The 15,338-nt window shown below is 43.5% G+C and overlaps 1 protein-coding gene across 1 annotated transcript in view; it reads right to left on the bottom strand.

Moving 5' to 3' along the window:
* Nucleotides 1-1,383: 1,383 nt before the first annotated feature.
* Nucleotides 1,384-15,338, bottom strand: part of NOC2L (NOC2 like nucleolar associated transcriptional repressor) — a 68,172-nt gene continuing 54,217 nt past the window's right edge. Inside the window, exons 17-19 of the mRNA XM_075839707.1 lie at nucleotides 11,510-11,642; nucleotides 4,163-4,276; nucleotides 1,384-2,242 (exon numbers count right to left, since the gene is read on the bottom strand). Of these exons, the coding sequence (XP_075695822.1) occupies nucleotides 2,073-2,242; nucleotides 4,163-4,276; nucleotides 11,510-11,642 (417 nt within the window). The 3' untranslated portion in view covers nucleotides 1,384-2,072. The remainder of the gene's footprint in view (nucleotides 2,243-4,162; nucleotides 4,277-11,509; nucleotides 11,643-15,338) is intronic.

Below are 15,338 nucleotides of genomic sequence, written 5' to 3' on the forward strand. Positions count from 1 at the left end.
AATGAAATATCTACTCACTGCAACACTCAAAACAGACCATTGTAAAGCCACCCTTACCTGTGACCATACAGCCTTCAATTTTGTCATAAAACCGTGGGGATCATTACCATGGTGTCCCAGTCCAGCTGGTGTTGGGAAGATGGACAATATCTTAGCAGCCAAGAATGTATGATGTGCGGACAGTTTAGGTAACATCATTGGCCCTTTAACAAAAAAAAAACTGGCCTTGTGACCACTAGCTGTTAAAGAGTTTACATTTTTTTAGAGTCGTTTACGAAATGAAAGCGGAGCTCTGGTTAGATGTAATGGGCATTACGGACAGTATTTAATAAAAACCATCTTCCAATACCACAAACAAACGGAGTAGGTAAATGCGTTGTGGATTTCTAACAGTCTTAATGCATCACTATTACTCCAAGTGACTTTTCAGAATTAGCCGTTATATGTGCACATGAGGAATAACACTATTCCGGACTATGACTTGTATTTGCATTTAATCAACTATTTTCCCCTCTGCAGGCTCACTCTAATTATCGGTTTTCGCTGAACTCCAGACTAGGCAGAGACTAACTGCTATGATGTCTCCCATACACAGCAAAAAGCGGAGATCCTGCTCCCCTATCAACCACACACTCAGAAGCAGCATGGAGATTATATAGCAGTAATGGGCAGTATAGCTGTAGCAGCGTATGTGTTCCTGTGCCTGTCACACACCCGCAGCAGCAGCTTGGAGGACATTATACAGAAGTAATGATTGATTGAACAACCAATCCTAATGGGAGCACAGTTTTGCAAGTAAACACTATTCGATAACCCTGCACACCGTACATGGCCGTGGTTTGCGAGAGATCAGTGAATGATCCGGGGGAGGGGGCAGAGGAGCCAGATAAGTGGAAAAATAAGCCTTTTTCTGTAATGGTATATTATCCTCGTGTGTACTATTGATTTATAGGAAAAAAAAATGTAAATGATAGTTACTCTTTAAGCTGGCCATACACTTAAAGTAAAAGTCTGCCGAATTCATGGATTTCGGCTGGATGGGCAAATGATCTTGTGTATGGGGGCAGCCCAAATGTCTTCCGATGGCTGATCTCTGGGGGGGGGAGGGATTGGACCTATTGGATTTCAACATGCCAGATCCTATGTTTTTGCAAGAGATAAGCAGCTGACAGAGGTTTATACCCCTCTCCCCATTAAAATAAACATGTGTGCTCAGCTAAGCCAATCACACATGTGTATGACAGAGTCACGAGGAAATAGCTGACGGCCAACCGTTATCGAGTGTATGACCTGCCTTACAAATAACATCCTACCCTAATCGAAACACACAGGCCTCCTTACAAGAACTCAAAGATTAAATGAAAACGCAACAAATATGGAAAATTTACAGAAGAGAAGTTGTGGGTCTTATATTACAAAACGAAAAAATTGTATCTGTTAACATGTTCTGTACACAATACACATTCCAAGTTCTTACAAGATCAAACCAGGCACAGTCTATACAACCACATCTGATACAAGGGATCAGCAGCCGTATCAACAGTTGTGAAATTTTGAATGAGGTTTTCCACTGAAGTATTAGGTTTTGCCAGCAATCAAAGAGTTAATGTAATATTCCGCAGGTGACTGACATGTAGAGTCCCTAGGATGTCTTACTTACTGAAGGAATACACAGCTGCTCCCACATCATGGTAACACAATCACATATTCCCAAAGTAACTTAACTGCATTGTGACTGTGCAGAACCCCCAGGCACTGAAATATTAATCACCGCGCTCTCTCCACGTTCTGAAACACTTCATCATTGCATCTGTTCTCCGTGATGTATTTTGGGGTGCAGGGTATATTAGGAAGGCAAAACTTAAGTGTGGTATAGGTTTCCTGCATGCATTTATGATTGTGCCGTTTTCTCTGCCAAGGTGCCAATTATCCCTCTACAGATGAAGGACCCAAGCTGGCACCAGGTGTCTCAGAGTTATGGGTCAGGACGTACAGTAAATCTGTGAGACACTTGCGGAAGCTCAACGACTGTGTCCAGCAGACAAAGAGTTACTGGTACAATCAGCGCATGTTTACTCATCGTCTGAGAATTCGAGATCCTGTACAATATCTTTTTCCCCTTTGGCGAGCTCCTTTAGGTCAGCTTGAGAGAGGCGATGCGCCCCCTTCTTCTTCTGGATCTTTTTCTTGTGGGCTGCAGCTTCTCCCCCCTCCTCCTCGTCATCTTCATCCTGCGATTCCCCTGTGGGCGGAAGAGCAAATATAAATTCTGCTTTATCAGGAAGGAACAAGCCGTCCGAGGGTGGCTCATCACTAATTAATCTCGGCGCTCATTAATTTATCGCTGCTTTCTGCAGCATCCAGATAGAGGGGACACTTGCCCAAGCCGAGCTCTGCAGCCAGATGTATCTCTAAAGGAAAGACTCTCTCATGTGGGTTTGCCCCGCATACAAAAACAACCACCTATAGTCCCCTACATAATGGGAGGTACTGCAACATTGGGCGGTATTGCCCAGGAATAAAAGGAAAATAAGAATATAGCTGTAATATATAAAATATGTTCAACTGTGTCACTTATGAATACGACGCAGCAAACGTTAACAAGTTTACATATAATAAGTTATGTGCTATATTAACAAGCGGTGGAATCATATCACTTTGCGGCACTGCAGTAAAGTTAGGCTCCTCGATGGAAATACTTTAAAGAATCACAAAGAAATTGCACCATCAGCAATTAGCAAATATGTTTTATCAGAATTGCTCACTTTTACTATTAGGTTAAACTGCGGAAATCAGATTCCTTGTGGCCGCCCACCCAGCACATTCTGTAGTATAGAGGTGCACGAGGCACAGGGTCTGCAGGGATGGGCATCAGCACTCTGCAAACTAACTGGTCAGACAGGCTTCTGCAGAGGACAGGCTACTATAAACAGCTAAGAAAATGTGTGTCCTAGAAATGTGTCAAAATGCAATGTTTTCATCACGAATATTTCACAAGCAATAAAGCTCACATAATGCTTCAACCCCTAAAGAGGAACTCCATGTTCAGCAAATAAATAAATCACGAGAACGGGCTTACATGGCCGTTCCTGGAAGCCCCATTGAAATGGAGCGGTAGTGCGCATGCTTTTCCATTACTCCATTTATTTCCATGGGGCTGCCGAAGATAGCGTAGCGGCAGCCCCAACGAATGGAGCGATGGGCCATTCATAGAAACGAAAGGCGCGAACTACCGCTCAATTCCTATGGCACTACCAGGAACAGCAATGTAAGCGCGTCCTCGTGATCGGTGGGTTTCCCAGTGGTCGGACCCCCACCGATCAGATATTTATCACCTATCCTGTAGATAAGCCATAATTAATTATTATGGGAAAAGCCCTTTAAGGGAATAAAATCTGTCCTGGTCATATGATAGACGGGTGCTTGAACTGTAACGAGCTGTGCCCCCGAGTATACATCACATGACCAAGCCAAATTTGTATCCATCTAAATAAACAATGAAGGTTTCTTTTAAATGACAACAAGCAGAGATCTTGCAAACCACAAATAATTGACACAAAGTACATTCAAAAAATGTTATACCCGAATATATAATCGTATTGCCTAACAGGAGAAAAAACAAGTGTGTGCTTATAACACTTCTTTAGTACCCGGAATCTGGGAAGTGTCAGTAATGTCTGGGAGGGGGCTGCGTGTATGATCGGATGGATGAGTATAGGGCTATGTAAATGTGCACATGGGGGGAGCAGTAGTGCGTTGTGCCTGCCAGATCTCGCTCTCCCTGTATCTGGTGATTAATGACACACGGCCTGCGATAAAGCGTTCTGTCCCGCGCTGCCTCCACAGCTCATTACCGGCCAGCTGTACTGCATTAACCCCTTAATGCCTCAGGATTCCTGCAACTCCCTCAACTCAAAATACTTTTTGTAAGTGGAGATAGAGGAAAAATACTAAAAAAAAACAAACCAGTGCTAAATCTAAACACACACATTCTAAGAACTACAAATCCTAATAAATACACAAAAAAAGGGAGGGGGAATAATTTGTTGAATAAAAATATTACGTCTCCAGGTATTTATCATGCATCCAGATTTTTTTTTTTTATATAATAAACAGATCGTCATGACATTGGATATTATGTTTAACAGGTTCCAGGCCTCACCATCCAAATCACTGTTGTCATCATCTTCCACCTCGTACTCGCCCTCCTCTCCGTCGCTGCTCAGATCAGAGCTCTCATCAGATGAATCATCCCTGCTCTTTGATTTCGATTTTCCTGATAAGAAAGAAAGTCCATTAGTAAGTATGTATTGTATGCAACTTAGCAGCATTAAAGAGGCTGAACTGCAGTACCAGTCACAGCCCATGAACAAGAGTGGCGCTGTTCCTAGAAAATAAGAGGACGTCTTTAAGCCAAGTCTCCACTAGTGCCTTTTCCGACTATGTTAGTAGATCTATTTTGTTCCCCTAACATTTTATTGAAACTCTCCAAGAAATTCCAGAAATACATAAGAGTACAACAAAGATATAAAGTGATAATGTTACATTTATTAAAGTGCACCACCAGTTATTGAACACGTATGACGTCAGCGTGCAGAGATCGCTAGAACAAAGGGACAGCGGCGCAGGCTCAGATCCTTCCGTCTTTACAAAAAGTTGGAGGGAATGTAATGGCACAACGGAGCCCATTGTTATTTACCACAAGTGTCCTGAAATAACCTTGCTTGCCTCTTAGGCCGGGGCTACATGTGACGGCAGCAGTCCTGAAGAATACACTGCTTAAAGTTAAATGTAACCTAGTCAAAATTGGACCATCGTGTAAAGAAAAAAAAAAAAAAAAAAGTCTGCTTTTGGGCCTGCTTTTTCCCTTGGGTTGTATCGGATTTGGCAGCTTGGCCATATTATGTAGAATAGGCATAAGCTGCAATGCCATTCATAGCCCATGGACAAGAGTGGCGCTGTTCAAGAGGGGAACAAACATTTTTTTTCTGCGTCATGTCCTTTCTTCAGGCGTTTCCGTCTCTGATCCCCCAGTGACATCAATGGGAGGCAGAGAAAGCATTTTTCGCTGTGGTTTTTGCCCACGGCACTCAATAGTAGTGGCCGAAAACCGCCGCAAAAAAAGCGGCAAGTGTTCTGCCGGCAGGTCAAAATCTACCTCAAAATTCCTGAAGGAATTTTGAGATCGATTTTTCTGCCTGCAAAAAAAAAAACTGTGTGAACTAGACTTTCATGTACCACTGGATTGGGAGCAGTAGACACCACATATGGGTCCGTTGTATTCTACCAGGAGACAAAATTCTAAAGGGAAATTATTCCCTGTCCGATATCTGTAAGGAGGCAAAGCTGCAACTAAAATATTGTAAAAAACAATAAACAACATTACATGTGAATAAAAGCTCTTAGGGACCGGTCAGTTTTTTTTTTGGCACCGATTATGAAGCGGAAACCGCGTCGGCATCAGCTCCAAAAAAAAACAAAAAAACAGTCCAACTCAGCCCCCTATTGATTTTCAATGGGAGGCAGAGGCATTTTTTTTTCCTGGGTGACTTATGGCAAAAAAACCAAAAACTAGCATGAAATCAATGGGAAGCAGAAAAAACCTGTGGCACTCGTTTGGAGCATTTTTTCCAATAGATCCAAAAACACTGGCAATTAAAAATTTGCCTAAAAATCCCTGAAGGAATTTTGAAACACATTTTTTCTGCCTGTCAAATGAACTGTGTTAACTAGGCCTTAAAGGGCATCTGTACGTTCAAAAAGTTTCGATCGGTGGGTGCGGAGACCCTCACGGTCGATGAAACGAAGGAGCAGAAGCCCTCAGCTGAGCGCCCTGCAGCTTCGGCTGTGTTCGGCGCTCCTTGTTAGGCTAGAGACGGCTGTCATAGAACGTCTATAAACCCATCCCCAATCCAACAAGGAGCGCCGATCACAGCTGGAGGTTCAGGGCGCTCAGTTGACGTATTCATCGTTTTTTGGAAGTGCAGATGCTCCTTAAGTTTCCTCTTCTGTCTAGCTGTTAAAAATTATATTTAGTCGTTTCTTATCGTTTTCTGGAAAAGTTGGTTGACTGCAAAGGTCCAACTTTCCCAGACATCCGAAAGGCCAATCTACCTAGTTAGGAAGCAATATGAGAGTGAATCGTAATTTAAGAATCGTCCTATTAAAAAAAAAAAAAGTTTTGAAATCGGTTGTTGGCTTTTCCATGAATATTTCCTCTGCGCCTTTCCCTGGTTTATGTACAGCATTGTATACATGTAGTGCAGGAGCAGTACGCAGACTATCACAGTGGCCTACATTACTAGCTAGGTCAGACACTGGTAACAGTTGGGGCCAGGGATCCAAGCGGTCCACACAATGAGGATGTGTTACGTGTGCAGTGTACTGACAAAAACATCATTCCGGCAGGGTGCGAATGCCAAGTCTAGATGACAAGCAGCGAGAATGTGCCTGAATGAGAGAGCGTGACACCATGAAATGCTCCAGAGACCAGACGAGAAGCATGAAATGAAAAGCAGAGAAAGAAAGATCATCAGGGATGAAGGAGGAGTGACCGAATATATTACACAAAATAAAAAAAGTGTAATCTCAAACCGGGGATATGAGAACAGAACGGGGGTTTTCAATCAGCGGTGAGAAGATAAACCTACATGGCCCTGTGCGAGGCGATCGTGGGCAGAGTAACGAGCCAGGTCTCTAACGTCCATTAGAGCGCCGTCAGTAAGCATTGGCGCGGTGCTCATTAGAGAGGCTCTCACGGATACTCCAGCTGCCCACTCCTCTCTGCTAATTACCTGACGAGCAGTACATCCGGCCGTGCTATTAATAAGCCCTGGCGGCACGGTGTGCTCCGGCACAGATCTGTCACAAGCGGCGGCCTCACTGCTACAGGGGAGACGTGTTATATGAGCAAGACACATATATGCATTGTCCTGGTTACATATCCTGATTTATATATCACTTCAGTTATACCACCTATATACTGAGCTTATGTATCAAAATCAGGCTGGCAAAAAAATATTCAAGATATCAGAATCACACCCTTTGGAGGAGGTCCACACGTAGCGTAAACGCCGCAGATTTTCCGTAACGGATTTCATTGCGGAAAATCCGCAGTGTAAGGGCTCGTCAACACGTAACGGAAATGCCGCGTTTTTCCGGCCGGAAAAAACGCAGCAGAAAACAGTAACAGCATAGTGGAGGAGATTTAACAAATCTCATCCACACGATGCGTAAAATTTCTGAGCCGATATTGACCTGCGGTGCATATTTTTCGGATCACAGCATGTCAATTCCTGCTGCGGAAAGTGGCCAGCATAGCTGCGTTTTTCAGAGATGTCACCATCTCTTAATATTGGGGAAACCGCAGCAATTTACGCACCATTTTCTGCCACAAAAACCGCAGGACATGGTGCGTTTTTGCCGAGGATGAAAGCATTTGACTTTCAACGGAAGTAGAAATTTTCTTTTCCGTTGTGTGTGGACAAGCCCTAATACAGTAGCAGCAGAGGTCAAATAACGGTTTATTCATGGACATGCAGTGCGGTTTTTTAATCCGCAGCGTGTCAATTTATGCTTCGGAATCGCTTCTTTTTCGGGTTACGTGTTTTTCCCATTGAATTCAAAAGGGAGGTAAAACCCACAACAAATAGCAGATTTTGCGGTAGAAAAGCGGTAATTAAATCGCAAAAATCCCAACTCAGAGGAAAAAAAAAAGGCTATACTTATCCAGATCTCGATGCTTCTGCTTCCAGTCCCGCCTCCTGGGATGAAGTTTCATCCTATGTGACTGCTGCAGCGAATCACACGTTGTAGCGGTCACATGGGATGAAACGTCATCCGAGGAGGCCGTGCTGCAGGACATCAGAGGGATGCGTCGCCATGACTACGGGTAAGTATAAGCTTTTTCTTTTTAAACCTGCTATTTTCCGCCGCGGACATCCTGCCCAAAAAACTGTACCACAATTTGGTGCGTTTTTTCAACTGGAAATCCCTACATCTTCCAGGGTAGATATGCAGTGTACTTTTCCACAGCTTATCCGTCCTGTGTGAACATACCCTTAAAAGTAGAAGCAAAGCTAATAATAAGCCTAAAGGGCTTTGGCAATACTCAGACCCTGGTGCAATGTGCTGACTGGCTTCGCTAAAGGTCACCTATATTATGCTCTGAAGTCCTTTTCCCAACAGCTCCGAACAATTCAGCCCGTTAACTACAGTTCTATCAATGTTGCATAGCTGTTCTCTCACAGCTTCTTAAAAGGTCTGTTTATTTTTATCGAATTTCATAAATTTCCCACAAAAACAAATCTCTGACTGAGTCGGCCATTCCCCTGGTTATTCCTCAATGCAGCGCTCCCATAACGTGCGCTGAAAGCTTACATCTGACGAACGCATAATCCGTGCAGCGTGTTGCAGTATAGGCTCTTAAAACAGATGTTCCAAATTATGTCTCATCCCCTAAGGGGTCATGAGCTACAAAAGGAAGGTCCACCTGCGGTCACAGAGGCCTGTGTGGGACCTACGGACACAATTAACAACAGATTTTTGGCAAGTCATGTAAGCTGCTGTGTGGGCGGGAAGCGGGATGTTGGGGGCTACAGTGCAGTCATCATGGAGGTCACCGCTCCAGACCTGTCCCACCAGATGAGAGCAAAAGATCTCCCTCAACCTAGGAATAGAATATCTTATAGGGGACTTTATCACGAAATGAGCCACCCGTGACCCCTCAGAGAAAAAGTGAAGGGAGATGATAGAAGGAGAGTGAAAACATGAAACGCTGTGACAAGAAAATGCAGTAACAATTCCCCAAAAAATTACAAGGAGAAAACGTAAAACAAATGCGCAATAAAGAAGAGGGGAAAGGTAGAAGAAAGGCTGTAAACCCTTTTTTACACAGTGGAAAATTAACACCCTTTCCGACGCATTTTTCACGCCGGAATCCGCATGAATTACGCTTGTAAAAAAACTCCCATTGTATAGAATAGGAAACCGCCCTGCTGTTCATGCAGTGTTGCAGAATTAAAACCCGCTTCGCTGAAAAAAAACCCACAAAGGACATGTCACTTCTTGATGCGGTTTCCGTGGTGCATTCCACCCAAAAAGAGCGTAGGGGAGGCCACGCGTAGATTTGCCAAATTGAGTCGGCCTAATCTGTATGCAGAAACGCAGAATACAGAAATCCGAGCCTTCGCCTCAGATTTGTGCTGCAAATTCTCGGCTAATTCCACAGCGGATTCTTCCACAAGAAAAATCCGCTGTGTGAACATAGCCGAAGATAAATGATGGTGTGAAAGCTAGAAAAGCCTAGGGGCTGGGCTTACATGTTTGACCAAGGACATAGTGCTGAAGAAGGCGGCCCACGTGTATCAATCTAGGTATATTAAAAGAGTTTGCTTTGTGTTGAACTTGTGGGATTTTGTTTTAAATTTACATTGTAAGCCAGACTGTTGATGGCGTACATAAACCGGTCTAAAAGAAGTTCATCCATAACCACGTTCCTTGGCTAGATGAAACCAGAAATGGCGCAAATTATGGCTTACACATGCACCAAAAAAAAAAAAAAAGGATGTTGATATAGGTCGGCCTATCACTGGGGCTGGACAACCATATAAACTAACAGGCCCAGATATGACTGCATCTTCACACAGTAGACAGGGAGAGACCAAACATCTGTGGTGTTACTATGCAGAGGAAATAAAAGACACGACACGTGGATAAGGGGCCTCTATACACTAGACAAAAAGGGGGTAATGAAGCTTTCTCATTCTATCTTGGAAGGACAAGTACACTAGTCCTGCTCAATGAATTAGAATATCATCAAAAACTTTATTTATTTCAGTAATTCAATTTAAAAAAGTGAAACTCCTACATTATATAGATTCCTTACACACAGAGTGATCTATTTCCAGCATTTTTTTCTTTTAATGTTGAGGATTATGGCAACAGTTAATGAAAACCCAAAATTTAGTCTCTCAGAAAATTAGAATATTAGGTAAAAGTTGAAGATTGTAGACTCATGGTGTTGCACTCTAATCAGCTAATCAACGCAAAGCACCTGCAAAGGTTTCCTAAGCCTTTAAATGTTCCAACAGTCTGGTTCAGTAGGCTACACATTCATGAGGAAGACTGAATGTCAGAATTCCTTATGATGATCAAAAATGTTCCATCTTAAAAAAACTAACCTGTGTGAAAAGGGGATAACCCAGTCATCACAAAAGAGTAGAATTAGACCCTGAATAGTAACTAAATGTAGCCTAAAAAGTAAGTGTCACTATCATTTAAAGACATGTCAGAAGTTTTGACGGGTGGGGGCTGGGTTGCAGAGACCCCCGTCTATCGCTGGAAAGAAGGGCCAGAATCGGTCAGACAAGTGCCGTGCCCCTTCGGCTGTGATCAGCTCTCCTTGAAGAGGTGGCGATAGTGAGCACTCACATTCTCTCTAAGGCCTTCCTCACATGGGCGCGTTCAGTCGGTGAGATGCGGTCCGTATGCGGGCTGTATTTCCCAAACCAAACACCGTTCAGGCAGCCGGGCTCCTAGAACCATAGTCCTCTATGAAGCAAGGAATCCTTGCCTTCTCGTGGGAATCCTGTACGGTGATCATGTTTTCACTATGGGACAGTAGTCCTGTGGCGAGGCAGGGACTCACAGCATCCTAGATAACTATGACACTAGGAGTCAGTCTCCCTGAACTGCGTTCGGTACTGAAAACACGGCCGACATACCGTCCGTATCTCACGGACCAAACACGACCATGTGAAGCAGGGCTAAGTCTGTACACGGCTCTGCTGGTCTCTCCCAGGAAAGTGTAACAAAGTCAAACATAATTGAGGGCATAGCACTCACCTAGGCGCTTCTCTCACATGGCTGACTTTAAATGTCAGGTACCCTCTTAAAAGCAGTAAAGGCCTGGCTTCCTCACGCTGACGAGTTATCGAGTCACCTTATTTCATACCGCAAGTAAAATAATCTTAGATTTGTGTTTGAACCATTTCTATGTAGATAAATAGCCTCCTAACCAAGTAAATCTATTTCATCAGGCGCGGCAGGGGCCGTTAGGCCAGTTTTCACATCTGTATCACGCTCAATGGCGTCTTAATTGCTTTTCAAATTATTGTCCGAACGCGGAGGACAAGCACAATAATAAGCCTTAAAGAACATGCCGCCCAAACTGCTTTCCTTTAGGGCTAATTAAAGACTCATCAACCCCAGAGAGCGAGGACAGTCTGTAGCAGCAATTACCAGCAGGTTTTAGAAAATTGGCAAAATGTTTTTGTATCTGACTGCCCCTGCCAAAATACAAGTGTTTTCACATCAATATTTCAGGAGGGGCATGGAGAGGGGGCAAAGACTTTCCTATATGCTTAACTCCTTCTCGGCAGTAAAGCAAAGTTTGCATTTACAGTGAAGTGGTTACATAGGGCACAAAAATAAGCCAGCAACTGTTCACAGTGCTATGACAGCACTCACCACTGGAGGCAGTAAGCACAGTCCTTCCACCTGTAATTACCTCTTAGAGACAGACCGCCATCGCCACTCTCTGAATCGCTGTCAGACTCAAACAGGTCTTTGAATTCTCTCTTATCTTCCTCCTTCTTCTCTAGTTTTCGCTTCTTGATTTCTGGGAGGTTCATGTCCTCCATCTGGAAATACAAACAACAAAACGTACCGTTAAAAGAGCGCAGATACTACTTCATTCTCTACAACTTTCTTTACAACAGGTGATTTGGTTCGTCCCTAAGTATTTATGGTTTCTAACACAGTCTTGTATTAAGTTCATGTCAGAGCTGAATTTCCTTATTGCGTCTTCACAATTCTCTCCTTAAAGGGTTTTCTAAACTTTTGCCACTAGTTCATTCACGCGTAGGGAATATATTTGCAAAACACAAATGCTGTTGCATTCAGTATTTAGATAGGAACTACACTCTCAAACTTTTGGTAAGTCTTAGAGACATATCAAAAGTTTGGATCAGTGGGGGTCCGGGTGCAGAGACCCCCATCGTTGCGAGAAAGAAGGTTCAGAAACGCTCAGCTGAGAGCTTTGCTCCTTTGGCTGTGATCAGCGAATGTCGTCAGGCTGAAGTCGGCTTACATAGAAGGTCTACGAGAGGCGTCATCGGCTTGATAAGGAGCGCCCATCAAAACCGAAAGGTGCAAATCACTCAGCTTAGCGCTTCTGCACCTTCTTTCCAGCAACGATGGGGGTCTCTGCACCCGGACCCCCACTGATCCAAACTTTTGATAGGTCTCAATGACACATTAAAAAGTTTGATGAAAGTGCAGTGCTCTTTAAGAGCGGACACACCTGTATGTACTAGATTTTCCACAACAAGCATAATACAGTAGCAGCAGAGTGGATGAGATTTGAACCATTCACCTGGGCAGATACAGGTGTCCTAAATAATACATAACAAACAGGGACTTCATGATGAGCTGCTCGAAGACTAGTGAGTGAAGAACCTCTTTAATACCGTACCTCCACTGAAATCAGCTTTTCAAATAAAAAATGTAGCAAGTGAACCTTCAGGCAGCATTCAGATAGTTCAAGATACTTGATCATGATTATTAAATCACAAAGTCCTTGCCACTTTTTATTCTTCAACATCTTAGATCCGTTCAAACCCACATTAGGCCCATACTGCACCTTTATTTTATAGGGAGATCCTCCAATTTTATGTTTCGGAGAAATTTATTGCTTCTCGGGGCGAATATGGTACGTAAAGTCGGCAGCACAATGAGGGCTTACAGGTCTGTAATACTTTTAGGCCACAAAGGCCATTCAGGTCTGCACAGTGGCATTTTAGTGCAATTTTACTACACGGTAAGCAAACAAATTAAAAGGCCGTTATCCAGCAGAACCCTCCCGGCCGACCGGAGTTCATGCGCTGAGAGATGCCGCTACCTGTCAGGCAGGACAGTTGCCAAGGCAACCATGCGATGCCCAGCAAGTGTCGTGCATTTGTCCAATTCTAATGGGGCACATGCATGATATTTGCTGAACGTCGAACGTTTCGCTAGGCAATGGTATCCCCCCCCCGGCGTGCACCACAGTTTCTCCACACCCGATGTCAGATCAGATGGGAGACCGCGTATGGACAATAATAGGTTATCCCCCCATAGACCAAAAAAGCACCAGTAAAGTGAACAGTAAATAAAAGCAAGTTTACAAAAAAAAAAAATTATAATCTCAAGAAATCTGTATAATTACAAAAACTTCATACAAGTAGATGTTAAACGTGATAAACATGATGTAAGTTGTTCATATTAGGAAAAAAAAAAAAAAAAAAAGGACTTAAAAATGGACACAGTGAATCGGAATAGGTAATCCGCTAAAATTAATGAAAAGCAAAAAAGTTGTCAGCGATCAGAAAACGCCGTTTATAAAAAAGTGCAACTGTTGATCCATCCGGTTCTGGATGTGGAGAAATTGGATTATGTAATCTCCAAAACACAGTGGGGGATTCATGAGTAGCTGCCCCCTCTCTCCTGTCAGATCGCTTCTACCCTTCGTTAATAACCAGACTATAATGAGATAACAGGAAGCCCGCTAGAGACTCCCGGGCCGGCATCTTTTATTTCCTCTATTCTATTTTTTTCCCCTTATTGAAGTAGCTGAGCCCTCTGCTCGTTAATCTGCTGCTCTTAATGAAGGAGCTAACGACTGCTGCCACCCTTCCACAGCGGCATCATTAGAGGCTGTTAGAAGCTCCAGGAAAAATGCTTAGCGCTGTAATTATTAGCACTGACGAGAGACGAAAGCTCTCACACACTCACCTACGCACAAACGTGTACAGACACCGCAGACAGCATCACATTTACCTACAGCGCGCTCGCTCTAACACAGACAGACAGCTCTCCGATAGGGACGGGAAAACTTGCCCCAATTTCAATAAACCTAAGGGCTCATTATCTCAGCCTCATGCACACGGCTGTATGGGGTCACGTACTACGGGGCAGTAGGCACTCTGTGTGTCGCCATAGATTGGGTCACGTGGTGTTGGATTATGTAATTCCATGGAGCAGGTCATTGCCACAATTTAAATTTCTGTTGTGTTCATACAGAATCAAACAGAAAAAAAAAACCCTACACAGAGGTACAGTATGGCCCCATAGAATTCAAAGGGTGCCACATTACAGCTCCGCGCAACTGACATATGGTACAGAGCCATAATAAGTCCAGGGTGTGTGGACATCACTGAGGGAATGATCATTAGACCCCACTCACATCACAATTTTGGCCTACGTGTCATGTATACGCCGGGAAAAGCTCCAGATGTATATGATAAACGTAGGCAGTGATGGATGTTTAGTGGAATCCGTTAGCCATAGACTATAATGGTATACTTAAAACATGTACATCATGAGCTCTCATAACCCTTTTCATGACATAGACGTTAAACGAATAACATTACAGGCTATGGGTGACAGACGCCACTTTTAGGCATCCGTCACCCATAGGCTATTATGGTATCTTTTTAAAATACACGTCATGAAAAGCTAATGACGTATACATTGAACGAATGCCTGTGATGAATGCCTCTGTCGGGCTAATGGAGAACTATGGACACATTCATTGTACACGCTAAACGTGGGGCTAAAACCGGACATGAATGGGGCCTAAACAGGACTACCAGCCACAACAACTAGGTATCAGTAAGGCTAGGTTCTCTTTTTTTTTTTTTTTCCAAAAGTAATTTTTCCTGACCCAGGAGTCTGTCAGGCAGGAGTATTTTGCAATACTGGAAGCCAAAACCAGGGGTGGAACCTGTACACAGAAAAAGTATAATGGCAATATTTGCACCTCTTCGGTGTTTCGGACCCTATCCTGATTTTAGCTTCCAAATACTGATGCAAAACACTGCCGTGTAAAAGTGGCCTTAAGAGCGATGATTAAATTTTTTTTGCAATCCTTTTGTTTACATTGACAGTAGGCCGTGAGGCATATTTTTGGGAATTTCTGCATATGCTATTCCGTAATATATAAAGTGAAGGTTTACCTCTGCTTTCAGGTAGCAGCTGAGTTATGGCCTAATTCAGGCCCACTGTGACAACCCTATACAAAGCGTAAGGGTATGTTCACACGGAGTGTTTTCAGACGTTTTTTGTAAAAGTCCCGAAAAACGGCTGAAAAATCGGAAACAGAACGCTTCCAAACATCTGCCCATTGATTTCAATGGAGAAAAAAGGCGTTCTATTCCGACGGGGCGTTTTTTTAACGCGGCCATTTTTCAACGTCTCAAGGGTTACCGCTCCGTATTTTGAGACGTTTTTTTATATGGTGTGCGCACATACCCTTACACTCAGGAAATGATATGTAAACCACAAATACCACCTGAAAT

The sequence above is a fragment of the Rhinoderma darwinii genome, chromosome 10 (genome assembly GCF_050947455.1).
Source record: "Rhinoderma darwinii isolate aRhiDar2 chromosome 10, aRhiDar2.hap1, whole genome shotgun sequence".
In the NCBI taxonomy this organism is placed as follows: domain Eukaryota; kingdom Metazoa; phylum Chordata; class Amphibia; order Anura; family Rhinodermatidae; genus Rhinoderma; species Rhinoderma darwinii.